Genomic DNA, 27,139 nt, shown 5'->3' on the forward strand with positions numbered 1-27,139 from the left:
TTCCGGAGGATCACATCTTGTTCTGTGTTTAGGCATGACTTCCCCCAGTCTGTGAGCTGCCTGTCTTCAGGACCAAGGGCAAATGCCTTTTCTTCCTCAGCCTGGCACAGCATAGGCTGAACCCAGAGCTCAATCCAGCATGTTGGATAGAGGAAATGAAATTTAAGGATGCATGGGCTCATCCTGGGTCTGCTCCTCTCCTGAAGACCCTTCTTTAGGTCACACTAGTTTTTGTTCACAATCCCAAAGCTCTCAGCCAACGCCATTACCAAAAGCCATAGCCCGGGAGATGGCTCCCAAGGCAAAGTTGGAAATGTGTGGTTCATAGGAAAGTAAAGGCAGCGTCAGCAAGATGGCTCGATGAGCAAAGGTACTCACGGAACAAGCTTTGACAAACAGAGTTCAGTCCCTCAGACCCACAGAGTAGTCCTCTGATCTCCACATGCATGCATACGCATGCACACACACACCACTAAAAATAAATAGAAATACAATGTAAAAGCAAGTTACATCCCCTCCATCTCTGCTGAATTACCATTTCCCTCGTTTCTCTAAATAGAGAGAGAAAACCTCACAGTCTCTTGGCAACAGGCTGCACCAAATACCTGTGCAGTCGACAGAATGAATAACATCAATCATCCACTGGCTCCCACGAGCCGATTGTTCACGCGTCCTGGGTGTGGTTGCTTACTACATGTTCCCGATGATGCTCAGGAGAGCAGGGTCTGGTGTGAAATGAAGGCAGCGTGACTGGCAAGGCCCCGGGAGTGTGTGTATGTTGGGGGGAAGGGGAAGCAAGTCACGCAGCAGGTCTCTATTGTTACCTTGATTGAGGGGGACATTTACCCTGAGTGTCATAAAACCACAACAGACCAAATTACACTCCTTCTATTGGAGGAGAGTAGGCAATGTGGTAAGTTAACAAGGAAGCTGATCTCTGGAGCAAATGATGAAGCCAAATGAGTTTTAAAGACGTTCTTTGGTGAGGTTTTCATCAAATCCTCACTGCCAGGGCTCTCTAACTCCCAACCTTCTTGCAGAAAGAAAGGAACCTAAAACCCTGAAGCAGGGGTTTGGGTGATGATCCAAGGCTGTCAGATCCCCATTGAGTTGAGTGAGCACTGGAAAGGCAAGCACTCACAGACCCCGCCCAGAACTCAGACTTACAGGCACTTCCAATCAAGTTCTTCAACCCCAGGTGCCATCTGTCAAAGTTTTGAGGCCCGGGTGCGAGGGCACAGGCCCTGCTCTTCAGGATGGCACAGCCCCAGAGCTGTCTGTTCCTTGCTCCCTTCACAGGCCACTTTCTCTAGAGCCTCGGGTCTAGAAAAATATACTTCTGTCTTGGTTTATCTGAGGTGCCATTATTTGAAAGAAAGTAAGATCAAAACATAAATGAGATGCAGAATTCTTACCACAGCACAGAAGTGATGGTTACACCGAATCATTGGGTGGGGCCAGCTCTCAGAGTATTGCAGGCCCAGCTGTGACCTGGTTATGAACCAGTACTTAAAAACCCCGAGTATCAGGGGCTCAAGAGATGGCTCAGGGGTTAAGAGCACTGGCTGCTATTCCAGAGTTCTGAGTTCAATTCCCAGCAACCATATGGTGGCTCACAACCATCTTTAAGGAGATCTGGTGCCCTCTTCTGGTGTGCAGGCATACATGAACACTAGGCAGACAGAACACTGTATAAATAAGTAAATAAGTCTTTAAAAATTAAGATAAAGAAAAAATCCTAAAAATTATAATGAAAAACAATAATTTCACATTTTCCCTAGTTACGGATTAAGTGTCTGACAGGATCCTCATGCCCACCATCAAAGGCCAGTGAGTAAGGTTGCAATCCTTGCCCTGCAAAATGGCTTTCTTCTCTGAGGCAGGGGGGGCTGAACTTGTGAGCATCAGATGAGACACGGACATGTAACCAAACTACTGAGAGAGGCACAAGGCTGAGGCTCAAGATGAGTAGCGAGACTTGTCTCCATCTGGTTCTAGCTGTTATTTTTTTGTTTGAGACAGTTTCATGTAGATAAGGCTGGTCTTGAACTTGCTATGTCTCAGAGACTAGCTGTGAAGTCTTGATGCTATTACATCAAGATTATTAATAATCTTGATGATTACAGGGGTGTGCTACCGGTAACATCCAGTATTATCACTGCCTTTCTGGCTTTGAGCAAACATCATATCCTTGCTATCATTTTCCTTATCTGTGGCATGGAAACGACAGCATGCGGAGTTCAGAGCCTTCAGAGGGGCTTCTGTTCAGGTCGGTGGGTGACGCCACACTGGGTATGGAGAGCCACAAGAGCAGCTCGCAGGCATGCTTGCACAGCAAACGTGGGAGTGACAGGCTCATCTGTAGAAACTGCACATCCAGACAGCCCTCTCCCATTCTCTATGTTTTGGTTTTTGTTCCTGTGAGGATTTCCAAACTGTGTGACACTTTCAGTCACCTCCAGGAATTGGATTAGACGGTGCCTTCCTTTCAGATTGCCTCCCCATCTGGTTGGCTTGCCTTCTTCTAACTTGGGGCTAGGGAAGTGGGTAGAGACCCACGCTGAGTAACTGTGAGCCTGAGACCTGTTTGTGGCTCTTGGCCACACCTGCACAACTACCTGCTCCATCTGAGTCACGTACAAGTTGACAGGGTGGTGGAGCTCATGGGCTCTTATCGGGTGGCTCCACAGCCACCTCAGCCTGGGAACTGAAAGTCATCTTTGACTAAAAGGTAGCAAGAGTCACCCACCTATACCACATCAACAGACCCCTTGATTTTAATCTACCGCTCTATAGCCTTCCCTGACCTTGTGTTTTCTCGTAGCAAATCTAGCTTGCTTCTTAGTCATTTGCCAATATCATGTTTTCTCTTATTACACCCAAGGGGCCTTTGTCCCTGCCAGCCCTAGCCATAAGCTTCTATCTTCTGTTTGCAACTTCCTGGCTCATACTTTCTTCTTTATAGGTTTAAACTGTCATGTGAACAGTATTTGAAGCATGAACTGCCTTGTTCCTAGGGGGATGTCACTACTAAAAAATGAGGGGGCAGGACAATTTGAGGCACTTTTCAGTTACTGGCACTGGCAGGAGGCAGACCAGGCATTCCCAGAAGGAGCAAGGGGAAACATTTCAGCAGGCTGACACTCCAGTCCTAAGACTGGCTAAAGTTAACCCTGCTCAGAACCAGTCTTCAACTGTGGAGTCCATGTAGGCAAAGGCAAACGGTGTGTGTGTATGTGTGCATGTGTGCATGCCAAAGACTGTGTGGTCAGCCATTTAGAAGAGATATCCACCCTACCATAGATTCCCATCAGTAACCAGGGACAAATATCCAGCCTTCTTGTAACCGTCCTTGACAAGCAGGCTCTGACCTTGCGGACCAGTGCTACTCAGGACTGGCAAGGATAGCTGGCTCATATCTCTTCCCTATTCCTTTGCAGTGAGGAAGAGGAGGCTCGCAGACCTGACGGGACCCATTATTCCCAAGTGCCGTAGTGGTGTCTAGTGTGCAAAGGGAAGCCCACGCCTGTGAACTGGACATGTTCTACCGATAATCCATGTTCCCCAGTGGAGACCAGGAGGCAAACGCTGGCGTGGAACTCTTGTGGTTAAGTTCTTTGTGCACTAAGGTTTAGGTTAACTAGTGACTGTAGTCGGACCTTTTATAAAATATGGTCAATGTGAAGTTTTCTTTAGTCACAGAAGTTCAGCCTGGTTATTATTTAAAATGAAGAAGCCCTCAAACTGGCAGATCTTGCTGCAGATAGCATGACAGTGGCAGTGAGAGCCCAGAAGTCCCCTTGGTGGCCATGCTTTGGTGGTTAGGTGCACTTATAACATGGGACACATCAACACAGAACACTCATCCCAACTAGTCTGGAAGCGCTGTAAAATACTTTATTACAGGTCTGGTCACAGCAGCTCAGTAAAAAGAACAGATAATCATGATTTTTCAACCCCACTTGAAACTTTAACTTCAAGATTAAAGCTGCCAAATTGATTCCAGGATCAAACCCCTTCCCCCCAAGAATGAAAGACAAGCTACAGAATCTTCTAAGAGTCAGAAAGATACAGGATTCCTTCTGCCAGGTAAGAGAAGGGGGAGAAAAAGGCAACGGTGAAATTTCAAGTTTTAAAATCTACCAGCCCAGGCAACAGACATATTCCTGAGTGCTCTGTCCGAACACCTGGCATATACTCACAGCAGTCAGAAATCACTCTGTCTTTATTGAATGCCAACTTCATGATGGATGAAAACCTTTAGCCACAGGAAAACATCTTCCGATACCTCAGTGGGCAAATGGCTTACGTGAGGCCAACGCCATTGGGAGAATTTCCAGTCCACTGTGGCTATGGCACATAGCATAGCCCTGCTTACAGACACCAAGTGCCTACCTGGTCACTTAGGAGACAAATCAAATCACAGAGCTCTTGCCTACAAATGACGCCTCTGAAGGACAGCAGTGTACAACATCCAAACGGCAAGGAATTAGGAGCTCCTGGCCAAACAACACAAGTGATTACTCTGAACCCTAATTTCGGCGTTCCTACTGGATCCCTTTTTTAACACCATGGGAGTCAGTAAAAATGCTAAAACACATTGTTCTTGTGCCTTTTAATAGACCACAGTGCCAGTTAAACTAGTATTTTTGTTTGTTGCTTTGGGGAATGATTTTCCTTAGGGATCCAGCCAATATTACAATAATGACAAGGCTCAAAAGCTGTTGAGCACAGCCCAGGGGGCTTCTGACAAGGAAAAGTCCTGCACACTGAACTGTAATGCTGTGGACAGTACAGGGTAACTAGAGGTGACGCCAGGGCCTCACCACTAACAGTGTCTAGTGAGGCTGCACATGGGCCCAGGAGTGGCACCAAGCTGCAGGGACGGCCAGCCCCACTCAGCTTCTCCTTGAGACACAACTGCAGCTGCATTCTGCACCACTGGAAACTGCAACATAATATTAAAGCCATTGGTCTATGTATGGCTGTGTGTGTTTCTTAAAACTTGTATGATGGGGACATGAGCCCAAAGGTCGGAAGGCTAGAGAGCTGCTATGCTGAAGGACCTCACTAAACAAGCATCTTGTGTCCCAGATGTCCTATAAAGCACGCTGCTGCTGCTCATCTGGATCCCCAAGGAGAACACTCAGAAGCTAAGAGGGGATGCTGGGTAACACAGGGCTGTTAGAGGGACATCTTTCAAAGAAACCAAATCTATAAAAATGTAGGCCACTTCTTTAAGACTGACTCTGTCAGATGAGCTGTCAGCTTGAACTGGGAGCTGGCATTTTCTGTGAAGGGACAGAGTGCAAATACTTCAGACTCTGAAGGCCACGTGGTCTCTGGCCAACTACTCAGTAGTGCCATGATCATATGTAAAGGAATGGGTCAGGTTGATTCCGTACAGTCTTCAAAGCAGGAAGTGGCCAGTGCTACAGATTACAGATCTCTCCAGGCAGTTAGCAAAGAGACTGACGCAGGGAAAGGTTGCAGCTGACCTGGTTTAAGAGTCCACACCCAGGGCTCGACTTCTCTGCTTTTGCTGTCAAGGCAAAAAGGTTTGCTGACAAGAGCAACGTCTACTACCCGGCTGCATGGCAGAGAAGACATGGCGCAGCCGAGCTCAAGGCTCTTCCCCTCAACGTCCTTGGGATCCCACATGGGTCACCTCTTTTCCAGGCTCTAGCATATTCCGAATCAAAACAAGCAGGTTAGGTAGCTAACACTGGACTCCTTGTCCCCTTTGCTTAAGGCCATCTGACCACATGAAAGTTCCCGATTTGTTTCTACAACCTTGACAATCTACGCATGGACACTGAAGCCTGCACTGTGAAGCTTAGGGAATGCTGAAGATGCCACAAAGCTTCACCAGCGTCAGGCCTTGGCTCCAGGCTCACAGGGTGTCATGCAGGCTGCTCCTGTGGGATGCGTGGTCTCCGGGCTGTACACTCACATTCTTCTTTAAAACTGTCCTGGGCAGGGCCCGACGCCTGTTTGCCCCCTTTGTCTTGGCACATGATGCAACAGGCTGTGAATCCTTGTCCTTGACAGGCAGAACAGGTTAAAACGAGCTGGCGGCAATGCAGAGTAGAACAGAGTCTATATTGGTCCCATGGGGCTCCACAGTATGAACATTCTAGGGAAGAAAGTTTTATTAGTCTTTCCCTGCTCCACTGCCTCTCCACACCCCCCCTCTGTCTCTCTGTCTCTCACACACAGAGGTGCTTATCCAGTTCCCAAATACAACCCTAAGTTCACTACTCTTTTGGTCCAAGGGAATGTTTCCAAGTCAAGTAGGGTAGCAGCAACTATCACCTCAGAACTTGGGAGGCTGAGACAGGAAGATTGCGAGTTCACGGCTGGCCTGGGCTACATGCACAGTGAGGCCCTGTCTCAGAATAGAAACAAACAGACCAAAAGGAAATAGCACTCCTATCTTCTAGGAAAGAGAACGGCTCAGAAGTGCTCATGAGAAAGAGATGAACCTGTTTTCCGGATGGGAAAAAGGACAATGGATGGGTGAAGGCAAGTCAGAACAGTTTCCAGAAGCCTCTCCACACCCACCCCTCCCCCAGCAGAGGCTTTTCTCTTTCCTAGAAGATAGGAGTGCTATTTCCTTTCATGAGCACTTCTGAAAACACCTTATTACCCACGTTACACAGGCTCTCCCCGATAGAACCTCCCTGCCCAGGGGGACCGCACACCTGAATACAGATGACCCCACATCTCATCCACCTTGTAGAATGCAGAGCTCTCTACCCCAGGCTACCACCTGACTCCCCAACTGCACCTCATCTTCCTTTTCAGCCTGTGTTTCCTGGCAGCTTATCTTCCAAAATACCACAGTTCCCCTTGCTTGGCTATGCTACCTTTGGGCTTTTTCTTACATTCAAAGTCACATGCAGATATTCAAGTCCTGCAGGTATTTCTTCTATAAAATCCCTCATTTGCTTTTTACTTACTATTTGAGGTTTAAAATAAGACAAATATTAGACCACCATAATGAGTAAAGCGATCAGAAAGGTGGACAGGTAAGATGGCTCAGTGGATAAAACAATTGCTACCAAGAATGATAGCCCGAGTTCCATCCCCATGATCTACGTGGTGGAAGGAGAGAACCAATTCCTGTAAGTTGTTCTCTGACCTCCACATGTGTGCTGTAGAATGTACATGAGCACATAAGTAAATGTAATTTTTTTACAAAGACCAGAAAGGAAGGAGAGAAGACGAATCTTACTATCTAAGAGGCCTGTGTTCACAGGTGTTCTAGAAACTGTAGGAGCCATGAAGGTTGTCTGCCTAGGACTTTTCATCCAGATACTACTGAACTGCAGTACTCAGGGAAACTCGCCTTCTGGAGGACTGCCTCTCCTTCTCCTCCCTTCTGTGTGGGCCCAGCACTGCAGGCCAACTATAACCAGTGCAGCAGCCACCGCACGGCCTGCTCCTGCTCTTCCATTCTCACCTTCCCTCAAATGCACACTTGGGGACACGAGGGCATCTGACTGTGGCATCTGTCACCCCACTGATTGCCAGGGTTGATTTGGCTGATCTGGCTGCCTAAGCAGGTGTCCCCATCCTCCCTCATGGCTCCATGTGTCCCTGCTCATGCTGCAGCTCAGTTGATGAGGATGACTTTCCCCATACGAAAGAGGACAAGTCTCTGGCCAGCTGCTGTGCTCTCCTTAGGGCCTCTAAACAAGCCCCCTAGTGTGCACTTGTGTCCACGGCATCTAATTCTTACTCTTCTGCCCTGGGTTTACTTGGCAGCCTGGTAATGACTATGGACCTTGTCTATGAGAAATAATTTTAAATGAATAAAATCAAATGCACAGCATTACAAAGGAAATCAATTGTATAGAAATAATAAATAGCAAAATAGTTTTCAGACTGTGTGATACAAGAGCTGAGTTACCTGTAACATTAAATAAAGAGTGGGAGGCCTGACTACGTCCAGTGGGAGACTGCGGTGAGTATGACGCCGTGCTAAGTTCCCTACGGCAGCAGCAGCAGCAGCAGAAGGATATGGCACTATTACGAATTCTATGGCGACAAAGACCTAGGACGTCTGGCACAACCTGTCCACTGCCTGCACTTTAAAGGACTTGCCTACTCTGTATACAGCATGGCCAGGACCATCTGATGCCTGTTTAATTCCTGCATCTCCAGCTGCTGGGAAACAAAGGGGTGGCACAGTGACCTCCACTTCTCCATGTCATGTTCAGGTCCTGGCAGCCTTCTCTGAGCAGCGGGTGTAGAATGGTGAATGATTCTGACCTGACACAATGTAGGCTCTGGACCTGGGCTGACTTACCTGATACCACAGAACTGTTGTAGGCCAGGGCAAACCGCTCATCAAAAACAAACAGCTTCCCTTTGTAAAACCCATCAGGAAACTCTTCCAGGTATTTGTGGATGCCACCCTTGAGCTGAAACACTTCCTTACACACTCCCTGGATATAGCCAAAAAAATATCAAGATGTTGAAAGAAACAAAGGGACTTGGAAGCAGCTCTATGGTGGTGAGTGCCCAAGCAGTGCAGCCACACTGCCTGTGCCCATCAGTCAGGGGCTCCCCGTGGCCTCCCGAGAGTGTGGAAAATGCTGACCAAAGGGTCAAAGAACCACCTGGCCAGACCTTGCCTTCTGGGGAGATGGGTGATGACAGCAGTTGGGCCCTTCACCTTCTAAGATCCTGGGAAGCCTAACTATTTTTGCTACCCCTAAATATAGGAGGGCATCTGTTGGGACATGTAATGTTACTGAATTTGCTCTTCTTGGGATCAGGCACACGGATTAAGAAAGGGGAGCCATTCAGCTAAGCTTGTTCTTCTGTACTTAATGAGTCTTCAAGACCACTAAGTGCTGGAGACTTAAGAAGCTCGGGTTTAGATTTACAAACCCCATGCTGGAGCTGTGCCAGGAAAGTAAATCCTTCAGCCGGCTAGGGGAGGAGGGACTGAGCAGGGGGTGAAGGGGTGGGAGGGAGGGTGGGAGGCTCTATAACAGGCTGGTGATGGTGGAGCTGGCTCACCCATGTGCTGGGCCTGCAGAGGCTCACCTTGGCTCTGAGGTATGCAGAACCCCGCTCGCAGCGGATGCCCCCAGTGCAGTACATCAGCACCCTCTTCTGCCTGAAAATGTCAAGGTTTTTGTCAACGTAGCTAGGGAAGTAACTGAATTTCCTGATGTCTGGTGCTAAGCAGCCCTGGAATCGTCCCTACAACATAGGGACAGAAGGAAATGATTAGAAAAATGTACCTGCTGGGAACTCAGTTCTTTCTGTATAACAATCCCCATCTTTGCAACAGCAACAAGCATTTGCTACCCAAGGTTTGCATCCCACACTCTTACCCTTTAACCTCAAGATCTGGAACTAGACACAGGACTGGGGTTGTGGGTTCCCTTCTTACAGATCCCTCAGGGGAATGGTCTAGGTTACAGTGGCAGCTTTTACAAGGTCAGTAGCACATGCCAACGGGAGGTTCATGGTAAACAAAATCACTTTATATGCCAAGATTTCTTTAACAGACTTAGACTTTCTCAACAGACTTGGAGTTTAGGACTTACGTTCTCCCTGATGCTGCTGACAGGAAGGAGACTGATGTGGCTAAAGGTTCCACACGGGACATACACTGTGCTGTGCAAGGCACACCCACCCTTTCATGCCACTCAGTTCTGGCTCTTACTTACTATTTTGCTTTCATAGAAGTTTCTGCAGTCCAGTAGGATAGTATCACCCTGTTCCTGATTTGCCTGCGATAAAAACTTTTCTATTTCTTTATGAAATTCACCAGGGGATAAATGGATTCCTAAAATCAAGCCAAACAATTACATTAAAACAACAGGGAAATCTAATCACAACTGTCCTGACCTGACTGAAGCGCTGACTCAGCTACTTCCCACCTAACCCTCCTTTCATCAATTACCATGGAAACGGATGACACTATCTGACCATCAGGATAAAATGTCCCAGTCATCGCCATCTCCTTGCTCTAACCTGAGACTACAGAGCTCTAACAGTTCAGAAATAAGAAATAAGGTTTTCTTAAACCACATGCTTGGGGATTTATTTGGAGTGGTATTCTGGTATGTGCGATTGTGGTCACTAGTGAGTCAGGAAATGGACAGTGTCCTACTGTCAATGTCCACAAAGGAGCTTCAATACATTCATGATTCACTACAGTCTATCAACTGTCAAGTAACAAAATTGATCCCAAATTCAAGGCTAGAACCTCGGCTTAGACTAAGGTAGTTGAGAGCATGATGTTATGGAAAGTTTGAGCTTGCATGTGCTTGATAATAGGTAAGAAGAATGTATCTAAATTTGTGTACACGCAAAAGGGAAAAAGGTGGGTGGAAAGGAAGTGAGAGGAAAAGAGAAGCCATACATCAGGAGAGATAAGATAGAGAAGGAACTCTAGTCTGTGAGCTTTGTCTCCAGACCCTCAGGACAGAAATCCCAGCATCTTATCAATTGTGAGCATCGGGAGCCTGACTCTATTGGGCATGAATCCCAACAACCACTCTCGATAACTCTCTAAACCTGGAGAGCACAGTCTCGTTTTCTAACTCTCAAAGCTAAAATTATAGAATGTAACCAGGTCTGATGCTACTCAGGTAGCGTCACATAATTGCATGGGTCCCAAAACAATGATGTCAAAAATGAGGTTCAGAACTGTGATGAGAATCATGGAAATTCTCTTTGCCTTCTCCCAGCAGGGAGTTTCAGGAGCCAAATGTGTTCCCTGCTTCTGCTGTTACTACTGCCGCTCTTCTGGCAGAGAGGGTCCAAACAGAAAGGGACCCAGATGGACATGTTGACGAGAGGTCCCTTTAAACTACCTGCTTGAGCTGAAGGCAGCCCAGGCCAGTCTCCCCTCAGCTCCCAAGCAGTGTTCTGCCACACCAAGGAGAGCTGCTGTCATACTGCCTCCTGCTAAGATGGGGACACCAAACAGAGACATCCCTACCTGGGTCCTATCTCTTTGTGCATGAGCCTATTCTAAGATGCTTGTATCTTACCCCATTTCCCTTTAACTTAACTCTTGGCCTTCTTTTTGATATTTACCTATTAAAAATGAATACCTGAGAGGCAGACGGCCCTTTGTTCTTTGAGAGAAAGCAATACTACCTAGGAAGCAGTCGTGTGAGTGGAAGGAAAGAAAGGGACTAAGCCTGATGATCAAGGCTCTGACACAGAGCTGTCAAGCACAGATGTCACTAATCAGTGTGGCTGACAGCTACCTGAGTGTACTCTGAGGAAAGTGACCGTAAGTATGACATACACACTGTATCTCAGGGATTTAGTATGAAAAAAGTAAACAAACTCACTAATAGTTTTCTATTCAGTACATACTGACATGCACTGGACAAGTTCTGTTAGCTCATTTCACCTATTTCTACTTACACTAGAAGCTGAAAACTAATGTAATGGGGCTCCCATATTTCTACAAAACAGCACAGCTCTCACTTTAAATAGCAATCTAGGGAGATCAGTGAGCAGAGGACCACCCTATCGGGATAGAGTTAGTACGATTCCAAGACTGAGGAACTCTACAGACATAAGAGTGGGTGCCTTCAAAACCAGCCTGCAGGGGAAGCAAGATGGCTCAGGTAAAGGAACTTGCCTCCAGTCTCATGACTTATCCTCTGACTTCCACATGCTCATTGCAGCCTGCAAGCCCATGCACACACTCACACACATAAATGAGTGTATCTCCAGGAGATACAGCCAGCTGAGGACTACCCCATGGGATACAGTTAACACTATCCAGATTCTGAGAGACTCTACAAAACAAGTGACTATGAAAATCTGTAGAGCTGAATATATAAACTTAGAGACATTTTTTTTGCTGTTAAAGAGATCTTACTTCAATCTGTTTTCTGTTTGTGTGGAGGTCAGAGGACAAGTTCAGGCATCAGTGTTCTCCTTCCATCTTGTTTGTAAGGGACTCCTGTGTGCCCGCTGGCCTGAGCCTCAGAGTCTCCTGTGTCTGCTTCCCATCTCACAGCAGGAGACTGGGACTGTAGATGTGCATCCTGGACCAGCTTCACATGGGTTCTGGGGACCGGAGTGACCCATCTTAGCTCCTCTTATTTAATCCTTATAGAAACTTAATCATGACACAACTGGGAATTCACTGACAAGATATTCATTAAGTAATTACTGCTAAGATGTTTTAGACATGGTTACTAGTAAAACTTAACTGTTAATCTTTTAGAGGTATCTACTGAAGCATTTAGGGGTGAAATAATATAGTATGGAGGTTCTCTTTAAAGTGACCTGGGGTGAGAGAAAGGGAAGGGGTCAGAGGACAGACTGCCATGGATGTGTAGCTGCTGAGGCTGCTGAGTGAGTATATGGAAGTTCATTCTATTATTTCCCCTACTCTGGTTAATGTTTGGAAATTTTCATGGTAAAAAGTAAAACAAAACCAAAAATACCCACCACACAAATGCTTTTCAGTAATCTATAGCAAGCACAGGGAAGCAGGGGTCAAATGTTTGAGAACAATGCTTTGGTTCTGAAAGCTATTTGCTTACCATGGTAAAAGCCCATGTGCTGTTTTTGCTGATGAACTATTTGTAGGTAATAACCACACGGCTTTCAAATTGCTCTCTCTGGAAAGGGGAAACAACTTCTTGCTAAACTATCACCAAGAAAAATGTGCTGGTGGGTCTAAAGTGAGCCTTTAGTTACCATAAGCACCACAGACGCCCGTTTAAGTCCTGGATAGGCAGAGTTAGCCACCCTACAGCTATTTTAAATAGAAGACTGACTACAGTTTCTGCTGGTCAGTGTCTTTCTAGTTTGTCTATGACAGAAAGCACAGTTCTTTAAAACATAAGCATACCGGGATTCTTGTAGGAGACCTGGCTGGGGCTGATCCCCATAGGCACGATCTCTTCAAACACACCAACTCGCAATTCCGGGAAGCAGTGAGCTCCTCCTTTGCTGCTCTAGCCAAGGAGAAATAAGACAGAGTTTACTTCTCCCACTGCCAGCCAAAGACAAGTGCCAAATGTAAGAATTATGGTCTGTTTTAATAGTGTGATAGTTGAAGTTTTAAACCTCAAATTAGGAGAAAAAGGAACTGTCAATGGAGATAAAGCTGTGGTCCAGAATGTTCCAGATGATTCAATGTTAATAAATGCTTACTGTGACATTTCCACATGCAGGAACATTGTGTTTATATGGCTATGTACATGTAACTTGGCATCACTGAGCCATTCACATGCGATCACACAACAGGCAGCTTTTGCTCTGGAGCAATGACAGCTAGTGTCTTGCTGTGATCAGCAAAAGAATTAGTGAAGTGCTCTCGCCAGCTTACTACGTACTGTGATGAAGCATAAAGTTCTTAGACACAGCACCTTTGCTGAAAGAACCACAACTTTATTCTCATGTGTTGTCAACTTTCTTTTCAGGTTTCCTAAAACCACAGTCCCCTCTGCCTAACTACGTTCTGCTCTATAACAGGCCAAGGCAGTTTCTTTATTCACTAACGTTAATCACAGCATACAGAGGGGACTCCAATATCAGTACCTCACAGAGATCTGAGAAAACAGTCTCTCCAGTAAAAACAGCTTGTTTAACTGTAACATCCTTCTAGGAAGGGAGACTAGGGTCTAGGAAGGGTACTGACTGATCCAAGGTGACACAGTCACTAGATGGAAACAGTGACAAGCACGCTTGTTTTACTGCACTGGCTTGGAACTCAAAGGGAAAGGAAGGCATTTGTCCGGCTCTGTACGCACCCTTCAATGGCCCAAGAAAGCAGACTGCTCTAGCTTTAGTTCACTTTCTTTTTCTCTTACCTTAAAATCTTCCTCACACAGGTAATCCTTAAACAATGGGCAAGAAAGCATGACCTCCACGTAGAGTCTGGTGGCCACTTTACTTCCTCCAACAGTTCCATTGATTCCTTCAGTAGCGATCCGAATCTGAGACACAGACAGTGGGAGAAGAGTGCAAAAAAGGCAACCAAAACAAATTTTGGTGGGTCCCAGGAAACTGAAGGACACACTGGAGTGTGGAGAGTCAGTAAGGCCAAAGGCCCAGCACTATGGTAGCTAAGCTGTGAAGGAGGGGGCCTAGCCCACCTGGTGCTGCTGGAGCTGCTCTAACAAGACTATTCTGTGTGGAGAGCAGATTAAATGGAGGGTGGACTGGGGGCTGGAGGCTCGTCTGGAAGTTACCACATGGACAAGACAAGACAGAGTGGCAGCTTGGTCTAGGATGGCAGAAGAGAAGTAAATGGAGTTGAGAATTATTGCAGGCCAGGGTGTGGTGAGGAACTGAGCGGGGCGAGCAGTACCAATACTTGTCAAACACGGGTGTGGAAAATGTCACTGACCAATCAGTTTATTAATAACTGGGGCGTGGAAGAACCTCAAAAGGTTTCTACTTCACTTCCTTCTGACTTAAATTTTGAAAATTATTTAATAGACATATACATGGAGAATAGATCACAAACAGCATTTTGCAAAAATAAATGCTGTCCTCTCATGCAGAGATGAATATTACCATCTGGGAATATGCTTCCTCTCATCTTTACACACACATACACACATACACACTCGTGGGTATGCTAGGAACATGCAGTCTTCCCTTTATTAGACAGTCTCCAGTCCTTACAGAGTACCCGGTATGTGCTTGCACCAGCACTGAGACTACATCAACTGAGATAAAGCTGCTGGCCCCATGAGGCCTTGTGCTGTGAGTGAGACAGGTTCCACTGTCAGGCTGTGATAGTCTCTGAGCAGGCGCACAGGCAGAGAGCTGTGAGGACAATTTCCATTGTACTTCTGAGGAAACAGTGCTCTGAGAGGGCATAAGGCGTGTCCAGGAGGAGAAGCCTCATAGAAGAGAAGGAGGTACAAATGCCAGTACCTGAGGTGCTGAAAGACCTGATTCTAGGAAAATCGATGCTATACTTCAAAATCAAACCTACATGCGGAGGCTTTTGAGTACAGAACATCTCTCTGTCTCAGCTATCAGCAAACTGTCAGCATACAGATGTATCAGAACACAGCCATATCTACTCCTTTAAGTACCACTCATGAATGTTTTCTATCTACAACAGTAATGAGTGTTGTGGGAGGCAACTTGTTCATTTCCTGGTTGCTCAGACTTCCGAAATAATCACACAGAAACTTTATTATTTGCAATACTGTTTGGCCAATAGCTTAAGCATTTTGCTAGCTAGCTCTTGCATCTAGAATTAACCCATTTCCATTATTTTATATTTGACCATGAGGGTTGTGGTCTACCGGCAAGGTTCCAGCTGACAGCTCCCATCATTTCTCTCTGGCAGCTACATGGTGTTTCCTGACTCCTCCTTCTTTCTCCCAGCATTCAGTGTAGTCATTGTCACATCACCCTCCCTCTCCCCTACTCCCATCTAGCTCTACTCTACCCTATCACAGGCCAAGGCAGATTCTTTATTCATTTAACCAATAAAAGCAACACAAATAAAGAAGGGAATCCCACATCAAATGAGTAGAGGGTTTTTTTTTTTTTTTTTAAACAAAGCCTAAAATATTTACTATATGACCCTTTAGGTGTAGTTGACTGACTCCTGGTCTATAAAACAACATATTAACAGCTGTTTAATACTTCACTAGAATGCCAAGCAGGATTTCCCTTATTCTGAGAATGGGGAGTGAAAACTACCACAAAAAGCACAGCTCCTGCAGTCCAGAGTTAAGGGCACAGGAGAAGGCTGTGCAGTGTATGTATGCAGCAGGGCACATGTGTAGCAGGGCTTACCTTGCCTGTGAGGTGCAGGTGCTGGCATAGAGCTGTCTGCCAGGCACAAACCCAGTGGGGGTCCTCCAAGTCACAGTAGCAGTAATACAGGAGTACCTCCCCATCCTCGTTGCTCTGGTCACTACAAAAAGAAAGTCAGAGGGCAAGAGCACCTGAGTCACAAGGAGGTCACAGTTCCCAGTAAATCTATGCAGAAATGGGAGAAGGCATAGATGGAACAACTCATACCTGTGTTCTTATTATTCTCCTAACATTCTCTTTCAAATTTTCTCTACATAGGAGAGTGTCTGCATAGGACTTACTTCTTACATTACAGAAAGCAAATCTGCTTTACTGTCTTCACTTACCACTCACACCCAAGAGACAGATATTATTAACCCCTTTATGGCAAGCTGGAAATGAGTCCACTGTGACTTATCCTCAATCAGAAGGCAGCATCTGGTTTGACTGGCCACGATGATTGGCCATTGATTCATGATGAAAAAGTTTGACTTTCATTTTTCCATATAATCCACTTACCTAAGAGACATGTTATTTAAAAAAAATTTTTTTTTTGGGGGGGGGGGAAGTGGGGTGGCTCAAGACAGAGTTTCTCTGCATAGCAGCCCTGGATGTCCTGAAACTTGCTTTGTAGACCAGGTTGGTCTGACTCACAGAGATTCACCTGCCTCTGCCTCCCATGCACTACCATTGCCCAGCTGAGATATGTTAGTATTGGCCATACAAGACAAGCCTTTCTGTCAGCATGTTCACACAGGAGCACTAAGAAGATACCAGTACTTTAGGAGACCAGAGAAGAGTACGATACAGTTTTAAACTAGACTTAAAAAACTCAAAGCAAAGGAAAAGTTTGGACTCTGAAAATTCAGCATATGGAATAATGCATTCTCCAAATAATCTTTTAAAAAACATCTTATGTATTTACTATGTTTATGTATAAGATGTTTTGCCTACATGCATGTCTGTGTATCATATGCATACAGTGCCCACAGAAGCCAGAAGAGGGCATCAGATACCCTTGAGTTAAAGACAGTTGTGAGTCACCAGGTTTATTCCGTGGAAAAGTAGTCAGTTCTCTTAACTACTGAGCCATCTCTCCAAGCCCTTCCCATCTTGATGAATGATTTATCTGTCCGAAAGTATAGTTCTGAATTCATCAGTACATGGACCAAACAAATCTGTTGATTCTTGCCTCCTCCATTTATTTAGACATTTTAAATCAAAGTATAACTTACAATAAAACTCAAGCATACATTCCCATTCAAACCCTGAGAAAGAAGCTTTCTATCATTACAGAATGGCTTTGCCCTCCACTCATGCAGCCACACACAGACTCTTCTGTGTGGCTTCTGGCCTCTCGGCATAAAGATTTTTTTTTTTTTTTTTTTGGTTTTTCGAGGCAGGGTTTCTCTGTGGCTTTGGAGCCTGTCCTGGAACTAGCTCTTGTAGACCAGGCTGGTCTCGAACTCACAGAGATCCGCCTGCCTCTGCCTCCCGAGTGCTGGGATTAAAGGCGTGCGCCACCACCGCCCGGCTTCGGCATAAAGATTTGACAAACCATTCACACACAGCCTTGTGTCACCCACTGTCCACGGCTCTTGCTGCACAATGCTCTTTTTTTACTTTTTTGTTTTCCTGTGTGACAGCCCTGGCTGTCTTGGAACTTGCTCTGTAGATCAGGCTGGCCTTGAGCTGAGATCTGGCAGCCTCTGCCTTCCATGCTGGGATTAAAGGCGTCCGGCAGTGCTCCATATTCTAACATGGCTGCATTCATCCTTTCATGCTCCTGCTATCACTATTCACAATTGTTTCCATTTCAGCTGAATTCCAATTCAATTGCATTCCAATTCATATTTCAAATTATTTTTATTTTTTTAATCTTTGTGTGTATATGGTATGAATGTGTTTATGTGTGAATGCAGGCACATAATGTGTATGTGGAAGTCAGAGGACAATCTTGGATGTCAGTCCTCACCTTCCACCTTGATTGAGACAGTCTCTTGTTCTTTATTGCGTGCACCCAATGCTTGCTGGCCTGTGAGCTTTTGGTGATCCTGTTCCTGCCTCCATTTTGCTGTAGGAGTACTAGGATTGTCCATAAGCACTACCATGCCTGGCTTTACAAGGATCCTGGGATTCAAATTCAGGTCCTAATATTTACACGGCAAGCATTTCCCCAGTGAATCATTTCTCAAGTTCCTATCATTTTAAAATATAACTAGTTTATTTTTAGTTATCAGACAAAATAATAGATTGTTTCCAATACTTTTTTATTACAAATAAAACTGCCACAAACATTCATGTTTAGGCTTTTGTGGGCATACGTTTTTATTTTTGTTTGTTATATACCCAGGAGTGGGTCACTGGGAAAATGTCTAAATTTTAAAAAGAACCTGCCAAACTCTTTCCTAGAATGGTGGGACCATTTCTACCCTCACCAGCAGTGACTGGGCATTTTAGTTGCTTCACCATGTCACCCGTATTTGCCAAGGTTGTTGGTCTTTCTAATTTTATCCATTTTAGTAGGTTAACTGTAGTATATCATTGTGGTTGGAAAATATTTTAAAAGCAAACCAAAATACAGAATGAAAAACTTACCTGCTCAGCTCATCAGGGCTAAAGCGACTTACATCGGGGAGCCAAGCAGACACTTCCTGACTAGGAAGGTTCTTCTTGTCTGTGGATGTAAGACTCTGTGAAGCATGCAATGCTGCAGTTAGCTGCTTCAGAATAGAAGCAGTCTGCTGGTAAACTTCTTCAGCATGCTGTGTTGCCACATGTCTGTGGATGCTGATCTGGTCCACAAATAGCTGCTGACAGCATCTCCACCGCTTTTCTTTAAATTCGTAAGAAGGTGCTGGAACTTGTTTGGTTTTGACAATAAGGGCAAAGGCCTGCAATTCACATTTCAAATAACATCATTCATTATTTAATAGGTCTAGGGGTAACAAAAGTTTCACTCAATCTCTTATGTTACTTTTCATGGGGATAGGGAGGTTCTAGTTTGGCATCCTGCCAGTCTATGAAGAATTCCAAGAACAAGAACATGGGCTTGTATTGCTTCCAGCAACCTCATACACTGACTTTGAGAAGGTAAGGTATGGCTTCGTATCCTGGTCTTCCACACCTATGCATTCAACATCTATGTTCTTCTTCTGAATCTGGATACCTTACTGCCTCTACCTTCCAGAGTACCTGTCCACACAGGTCTCTGAAATGGGAGGGTCCTCTGGTTCCTCTATGACAGCAGTTTTCAACCTTCCTAAAGCTGTGACCCTTTAATACAGTTCCTCAAGTTGTGGTTACCCCAACCATAAAACGATTACATTGCTACTTTATAACTATAATTTTGCTAGTGTTATGAATCATACTGTAAATATCTGATATGCAGGATATTTGGTATGCGGCCCCAAGTGGAGAAATGCTGCTCTGTCGAACCACTTTTAAACACTCCAAAGGTCATTGCAGAGGCCCTTCTGACATTAGAAAATGCTATTTCTTTACTTGATGGTTATAAAATTATGATTTTAATGTTTCCACTTAGTTGTAAATACTGGCTCTGCTACTTGCCTTTGAAAACAAATGCGAGGAAGTTATTCAGCCTGGGGGTGCCAAATTTCTACTTGGAAAAAGTAAATCAAAGGATTACATAAATGTTAAGCATCATAATAGAATTTGCCCTTGTCTAATACAGAACAGAGACACAATGACTCCCGAGTGTTTCCCATCCTGCTTCCAGCCTCATCATTTTCTATTTCTTTTACAATCTTAGTTCAAATGAACCAGTTTCTTTACTGTTCCTTAGTGTTATTTCAACACCCCTGCCCCCAACCTAGTTTATGCTCAGCTTAGTCTCTGGAATACTCTTCTTTTGTAAGTCTCCAAAATCTTATCTAATTGAAAAGATGCCCATTCTTTGAAGCATACACTTAAGGCAACTGCAGCCTAAATAAGGTAAGTATCCCTCAGGAATACTGAGGCAAGACTGTTCTAAAGTAACAACTTCTTACTGCTCATCCATCAAGATCCTTCCTGAGAATCTGGATTTCCTAGCCTTTGCAATTAAGACTGCACAACTCTTTCCTCATAGAAGTGGCATGTTACAACTCCTCTTCTGGTCCATAAAAACCTCCCATGTGTGCTCCTCTGTGTTGTCTGTCCGTCCCTCCCTCCCTCCCTCCCTCCCTCCCTCCCTCCCTCCCCCCCCCCCCCCCCCCCCCCCCCCCTCTCTCTCTCTCTCTCTCTCTCTCTCTCTCTCCCAGCTTTACTGGAGTGGGAACTTTGGAAATATGTTGAGGCCTGCAGAGGTAACATTAGCCTGGATTCTTGCAACCTGTGTGTTACTGAAGATGCCTCAAGTCCAAATTCCTAATGTGCTCTATCCATTATAGGTATGAAGCCATTTGTTACTGGAGCCTTGGCTACCACAATTAATACATTAGAAATTTCTACAAGACTTAATGAAGAAGAACACGGAGCAAGTGTATCAACACATATGTAACAAAAATGAAGGGTGGTGCACACCTTTAATCCCAGCAGAGGCAAATGGATCTCTGTGAGTTCAAGGGCAGTCTGAGTTCTAGGCCAGCCAAGGTTACAAAGTAAGACTACCTCCAAAAATAAATAAAAAACATTAACAGAACATTTTCTTCCACATCCTACATCTAATCCATCAACTCTTATTTCCAAAGACACCAAAAATCTAACCATTTCTCCCTTGGCTACCATTCCACCGACCCCAGCCACCATCACTCTTCCCTGGATTATTATAAACGTTTCTTGGCCTCCCTCTTTTCATACTGTCACCACTTGTTTTCCATTCAGTCAAAATGCTTCTTTTAAAATCTAGATCAAGCCAGGCATGGTGACATACGGATCTCTGAGTTTGAGGCCAGTCTGGTCCACATACCAAGTTCTAAGATGGCCAGGGTTACACAGAAAAACCCTGTCTTGAAACAACAAACAAACAAAAATTCAAACAGAAACCTAGACCAGATATCATTCCACTGCTCAAAATTCCCCAGAGGCTCTCTCTACCCTCTAGGAAGTCCCCAATAACCTGGCTCCTTCCCCTGCTCCTACCCCATCCCGTTTCAGTTTCTTGGCTTTTGCTCAAACACAGCCTGCAGGCTTCTGTATTACACTGGATCCTTCTCCCTCCAGTGTCCATATGGTTTGTCATTCTATACATCTTCATATCTCACCCATTGATGAGAACTTTTTCTGACCATTCTAAGTTACAGAACAAGCTGAAATCTCTTTAAACTTCTCTAACTTTTCCCTATAACACTTGCATCATTTAATGTATTAGTTATTTATATTACTGTAGTAAAAGTTTGTGGGTATCTATTAAAGTTCCTATTACAGTTATTACATAATTATTACCTATACATAAAGTCTTCTATAAGATGACTTGACTCTGCCATAGGTAAAAATAAAACAGATAGCAAAATATACTACCAGAAGGAAATATATATTTCTCTTTCTAGAACACTACCAATTATCTAACGAAGACATCAAGAACCTCAAAATATTCAAATGTTTTAACCCATTTTAGGGACTATTCTGAAGAATGGAACTGAATTTCAGGTATATATCAGTAAAACACTGCAAGTAACAGACAGTGTTCCTTTTAAAAAAGGAAATCATAAATTATGGAGTACTACTTTCCATAGGCATTAAATAGTTTTCAAGTTTAGTATGAAGCTTTTCATGGGAAAATGTTCCTGACACTTTACTTGAAAGCACTGGCTTGAATCAGCTGACGCAGTGTAGCCCCAGTGACACCTTAGGCACACTAGGAAAGACCAGAAGGGAATGCATTGGTGTCTAGCTGTTCCTCTGCCCCAGAAACTAACTGCAATGGTGTTGAGACTTGACTTCTCTTTGTATCTCCTTCCTTCCTGGCATCTACAGCTGAGTATCACATTGTTTTCATAAACATTATTTATGGTCATTGTTAAAAAATTCAACACAACGGGCTGGAGAGATGATGGTTCAGCTGTTAAGAGCACCGGCTGCTCTTCCAGAGGTAGGTCCTGAGTTCAATTCCCAGCAACCACATGGTGGCTCACAACCATCTCTAGTGGGATCTAGTGCCCTCTTCTGGCATAAAGATATACATGTAGATAGAACATTCATATACATAAAATAAATAAATTTTAAAAAAGCAAAAAAATAAAATTTAACACAAAATTCTCTTAACTAATTATCAACTGAAACCCACTGAGGGGCTCCCAGTACCTGCAGGTGGAAGCAACGAGAACGAGCATGAACCTATGTCGCTTTCATCACCTATCCACTTAGGTGTAGAGAGGAAAAGTGGGTAGATCCAATCGGACCAAGTTTGAAATCATATGCATGGGTCAGTGTATGCTCTCAACCAGAAAGCATATAAATGGCCTATGTCTTCTTGGTATCTAATTTTTTTTTAAAGATTTATTTATTTATTATGTATGCAACATTCTGCCTCAATGTATGCCTGCACGCCAGAGGGGGGCGCTGGATCTCAGTACAGATGGTTGTGAGCCACCATGTGGTTGCTGGGAATTGAACTCAGGACCTCAGGAAGAGCAGTCAAGTGCTCTTAACCTCTGAGCCATCTCTCCAGCCCCGGTATCTAATCTTTTTATTGTCAACATTTTAAATATTGCTTCCCTGCTAAAATGCAAGATAAATGCTACTTTATTTTTGTGTATTTTTAATTAGTACTAAGGCTGAATTTTTTCCCTACTTTTCCTGACCTGTTAGTTTATATGTATTATCTGTTTTCCTTTTGAAAAAAATTTAAACTTTGTAATTGCGGGGAGGGGCACAAGCCATGGTGCACACTTGAAAGCCAGAGAACAGCTCTATGGCATCAATTCTCTCTCCCCGCCTCCCCGTCTCCGTCTACATGGGCCACGGGCTGTGTCAGAGGTGAAGCACATCACTCATGGACCTCCCTCACCTTGGGTAGACTGGGTCTGCCGTCTGCAGGGTGGGGCTTTTTTAGTGTTTCTTAGAGCTGATCTTTCATGGCAGGCCAGAAGAAAAGGAGATGGCACTGTTAGCACTGTGGTTTCCTTCCCAACCACTGGCGAATGAAATGGGAGACCGAGCAGACAGTTCCCTCTACTATCCAAATGAAATGAACAGAGTTGGTAACGGAGCATCAGCACTGTGGTGAACGTGCGACATGAACACGGCTTTTCTTTCAGGACAGTCTTCCGAAAGAAAGCAAACTCTAAATCTCATGGAAGGAAATATGAGTCAAAGCCAAACTGAATCCATCTACAAAACAACTCTTATTTATAATTTTCAAGAACGTCATGGCTATGACTTGAGAGAAAAATTTAGTGTTCTAGTTTAAAGACCAAGCAAAATATGATATTGTGTGCCTATAACCCCGTGCCTGGCACTCAGATCATAGGAAATGCAGGTATGAGTTCAAGGTCAGCATTGACAAAAAAGGAAGGACTAAGGTGTGGCAACCAAACCCAGGGAGTGGGTGCTGTAACCAGCTCAGTTTCTGTGGAACCAGGTGAGCCTCCTGTATTGAGATGAATAGTGAGTATCAACAGAGCATTTGGACAAAGCCAGCATGTGCGTTATTTATAAAATCCTTCTCACATTTCTCTAAGTTTGACATTATTGCAAAATAATACTGGTACCCAGCACTCGGAAGGCAGAGGCAGGCAGATCTCTGTGAGTTCGAGACCAGCCTGGTCTACAGAGCTAGTTCCAGGACAGGCTCTAAAACCACAGAGAAACCCTGTCTCGAAAAACCAAAAAATAAATAAAAAAATAATACTGGTAAAGGACCTCTGTAACCTCTGAATTTCATTTTCAAGGAAATCTTTATAAGACTATGCTGTGGATTATGCTCATTGTTAATAAAAAACTGACTAGCCTGTAGCTGGGCAGGAAGAGATTCCAGACTGGGAGAATTCTGGGAAGAGGAAGGATGGAGTCAGAGAGTTGCCTGCAAAGGCAGAGAAGCAAGATGAGAATGTACTGAGAAAAGGTAACAAGCCATGTAGCTAAACAGAGATAGGAATTATGGGTTAATTTAAGGGTAAGACTTAGCTAGTAATAAGCCTGAGCTACGGACCAGGCATTTATAAGTCATATTAAGCCTCTGTGTTGGTTATTTGGGACCAGGCAGTCAGGACAGGAACAAGACAGGTCTGATTATAAGACTGATTGAAGAGCCGGGCGGTGGTGGCGCACGCCTTTAATCCTAGCACTCGGGAGGCAGAGGCAGGCGGATCTCTGTGAGTACGAGGCCAACCTGGCCTACAAGAGCTAGTTCCAGGACAGGCTCCAAGGCTATAGAGAAACCCTATCCCGAAAAATAAAAACAAAAAAACAAAAAAAAAAAAAACAAAAAAGACTGACTGAAGGTGGCAGCTGGGAAATTAGAGAGATATTTATTCTTCACTGACATAGAGACAAAAAGAGGCTCCCTCAGAGAACTACAGGCTGAAGGTGAGAAAGTCAGCTCTCAGCAATACTTCCTTAACCAGCCAGTTTCCTAACAATGAGCCTCTGGTTCCCCGCTTTTTAGAAAAGGTGGTTTCAGCCTATGGTTTCAACAATAATAAGATACATAGCTGACAAAGGGCATCAATACCACCTCTTTATAGGCTAGTCACAGTATTCTTAGTAGCCCTGCAGCATCCTGTGAGGCTGGCCTTTCTTCAAAGCACTGAGCTAGCAAGATGAGACCAAACTCCCTGACAGCAGCAGCATTCAGCAACAACCTCACCAGATGCCAGCTGCCCTAATACCTGTCCTTCTTACACGACAGTTTTGAGTTCCTGGAATTCTTTCTACAGCCAAGTGAGGAAACTAACCTTATATACATGATCATGAACACACTGACACCAATTTTACCTTTTTCTTTGCAAATGAGTATTTCTTCTTTAGATTGCCATCTAACTCTGCTTTGAGACTGCTGCTGGGGCTAATAAGATTTGATTCTTTTAAGTCCAGATCAGCAAACTTTAAAACACAGGTCTGCAGGCTATCTTCTTCATCTGGTGAAGTGGAAGAAGGCATCTGGATTGATCAGTGGGGCAGATTCCTTTCAGTCGAGTATCTTCTGAGACATAAGAGAGAAAATGCAACGCTCAGCTCTTTGAGTACTTGTTGAAGCAAACATGAAGCTAATTAATCATACGAATTAGCAGTGGATGCATAACCCAAGCTGCCATTCATTTACTTGCTCACTCAATAGTATTTTTGTGACAACTATTCTTGGCCAAGGTCCCTTCTACGCACTGGGAATAGAGCAGTAAATGCAACAGGAAAAAGTCTGTCCTCTTAAGTTCACAACCTAGTGGGAAAGATAAGCCAATACATTTTTTTTTTTAAAAGTCAGGGTTTAAATTTAATATTTTAAAGAAAAATAAGAAGAGTAAGGAGGCAGGTAAAAGGTCTTTTTGTACACAGAGGAGAAGGAAGGGCTTTCTGAGGCTATAGAATGTCAAAGAAACATGAATTAGGAAGCTAACCACGTAAAAAACACAGGGTGACTAGGACAGTACTATGTACATCCAAAATCAACCAACACCAGTTTGTTTCTTTTATTCTCAAATCTCAGAGCCAAAATTTCAAAGTTGCTACTGTGGCCAAATCTTACTGAAATGGATACACTATAACCAATGAACTGTTATCTTTTTAGTTACATTTGTGTGTTTACTTTGTGTCTACTTGTGCCGGGACAACTGCCACACATGGATGTGGAGAAGAGGGGACAACGTGCAGGATCAGTTCCCTCCTTCCACATTTACACAGGCTCCAGGACCAAACTCATGTCATCAGCTTCAACAGCAGGTGCTTGCTTCCCTGCTGAGCCATCTTGGCAGCACCTAATTTTTAAAATTAATTTTTCTGAGACCACGTCTTGCTGTTTAGAACAGACTGGCTCTGAACCCCTAGTAATCTTGAATTTGAGACTCCCCTTGCCTCTACTATCCAGAACACTGTAGCACCATAACAGACCCTAAGCTTCACCCTCCTTTTAAAGTTAGCAATCCGATTTGAACTGCATTCACCAGCACCCCAGTGCAAGGCCCCAGCATTTCTTGCCTGAATTACTGGTGCTTAACTATCTTCTTGGAGGACTTTTCCAAAGGCTCAATCTACTATGACAATCTGTACCTGCCTCTCTGAACCCAACTTGTATGTCAGTAGCCCGCACACTGCCTTGTGTACAGAAGGTGACAAATGCTACCTAACACAACGTAGTACTTGTTGAATGAAATGAAGCATGAGCTGAAAAGTCAGAGAAATAACTCTGTAGGCACCTGATGGTCAACCACGTAGATTTCGGAGCAGAGAGCATCACGTAAAGGAAACAATAAGCCTTGATTCCTAAACTATGAACAAGCTGGACTTATCAGAAGAACGTAGTGGTTCACACACAGCGATGGGGACAGAACCCAAGAAGCCTTAGTTTGGAGTTTGCAATAAAAATTTCCGGAGAGTTGGCGGGCATATGATGAAGATGGATTGTTGACACGTATGAATGAACAGATAAAAGATATTTTTTTAATAGAAAAAAGTAGGGCCGGAAAGATGGCTCAGTGGTTCAGAACGATTACTACTCTCGCAGAGGACCCGTGATTTCGCCCCCTCCCCCCATCAGCACCCAGCATCCACATGGCAGCTCACAAGTGTCTGAAACTCCAATTCCAGGAGATCGGATGCCCTCTTCTGGTCTCCATAGGCTCCTGCACACCCAGGTACAAAGACATAAAACATTTCTATTTTTAAAGTCCGTGAAGAGTTTTAAGCATAGTAGTCAATAAGTTTGATTAACGGACTTGCTCTCAAAGTACAGCGGGCAGTGTCTGTGCATAAAGGGTTACACAGGAAGCGAAGGATCCAATGACTCCTCCCTAAATTCATGGATTAAGCAAACGACAGAAACGTCCTTTTACTGAAACCAGTAAGACTGAAGGAAGAGTTTCGGCCAGACAAGGACGTGGGCAAGGCAGTTTGGTGCCAAACAAAGACATCAAGGCAGAGGACACCCACATACTGTACACGTGCGTAGTGACAGAAGAACAACTGGAACTAGATCGCTCTGCACCGTCCTCATCCGTCAGCTGGGAGAAGTGGGCGGGAAGACGACCAGGAGCCGGTTCCGCCGGGCGGCCTGGCTTCCTTACCGCTGGGGAGCGGTTTGCCCTCCCGCCCGCCCACGTCTCCCGAGGCAGCTACGGCCGGGCGGCGAGAGTGAGAACACATACCCGCCGGTCTTAGGCCTTTCCTGGGTCTCCCTTCACCAACTTGGCGCCGCTTCCCTCCCTCGAGTCCACGCCCCCGGCGCGCGCGTGCGCAGAAAGTCCCTGGGAAAACGTCACCTCGCTCCGGA

The 27,139-nt window shown here is 44.7% G+C and overlaps 2 protein-coding genes across 6 annotated transcripts in view; one reads left to right on the forward strand and one right to left on the reverse strand.

Annotated features, from left to right (window-relative positions):
• Tmod1 (tropomodulin 1) overlaps positions 1-3,695 on the forward strand; it is a 67,626-nt gene extending 63,931 nt beyond the window's left edge. For both annotated transcript variants that reach the window (XM_005362133.3, XM_026786621.1), the window contains one exon: positions 3,441-3,695. In XM_005362133.3, the coding sequence (XP_005362190.1) occupies positions 3,441-3,505 (65 nt within the window). In that variant the 3' untranslated portion in view covers positions 3,506-3,695. The remainder of the gene's footprint in view (positions 1-3,440) is intronic.
• Positions 3,696-3,880: 185 nt separating this feature from the next.
• Positions 3,881-27,086, reverse strand: Tstd2 (thiosulfate sulfurtransferase like domain containing 2). Of its 4 annotated transcripts, none has more exons than XM_013351864.2 (10): positions 27,015-27,086; positions 24,652-24,856; positions 18,373-18,668; positions 15,775-15,895; positions 13,821-13,946; positions 12,857-12,962; positions 9,693-9,811; positions 9,061-9,219; positions 8,315-8,453; positions 3,881-6,136 (listed from the first exon to the last, which is right to left on the reverse strand). In XM_013351864.2, exons 2-10 carry the CDS (start codon positions 24,814-24,816, stop codon positions 5,904-5,906), a joined length of 1,464 nt encoding a protein of 487 aa, XP_013207318.1. In that variant the 5' UTR covers positions 24,817-24,856; positions 27,015-27,086; the 3' UTR covers positions 3,881-5,903. The 4 variants fall into 4 exon arrangements, with proteins under 4 accessions (XP_013207318.1, XP_005362189.1, XP_013207319.1 ...); XM_005362132.3 differs by having other exon boundaries at positions 24,652-24,859; XM_013351865.2 differs by lacking the exon at positions 27,015-27,086 and adding an exon at positions 26,800-26,822.
• Positions 27,087-27,139: the final 53 nt, after the last annotated feature.

Source organism: Microtus ochrogaster, linkage group LG5 (genome assembly GCF_000317375.1).
Source record: "Microtus ochrogaster isolate Prairie Vole_2 linkage group LG5, MicOch1.0, whole genome shotgun sequence".
Lineage (NCBI taxonomy): Eukaryota > Metazoa > Chordata > Mammalia > Rodentia > Cricetidae > Microtus > Microtus ochrogaster.

Bases quoted from the DNA above. Each gene is read 5' to 3' on its own strand.
- Tstd2 (XM_013351864.2), bottom strand. From the start codon at position 24,816: ATGCCTTCTTCCACTTCACCAGATGAAGAAGATAGCCTGCAGACCTGT. The intron at 9,812-12,856 runs GTATGCTTATGT...GCTTGATTTTAG, and splicing joins GGTCTCCTACAAGAATCCCG to GAATCCATTTATCCCCTGGT. The intron at 8,454-9,060 runs GTGAGCCTCTGC...GGCTATATCCAG, and splicing joins CTGCATACCTCAGAGCCAAG to GGAGTGTGTAAGGAAGTGTT.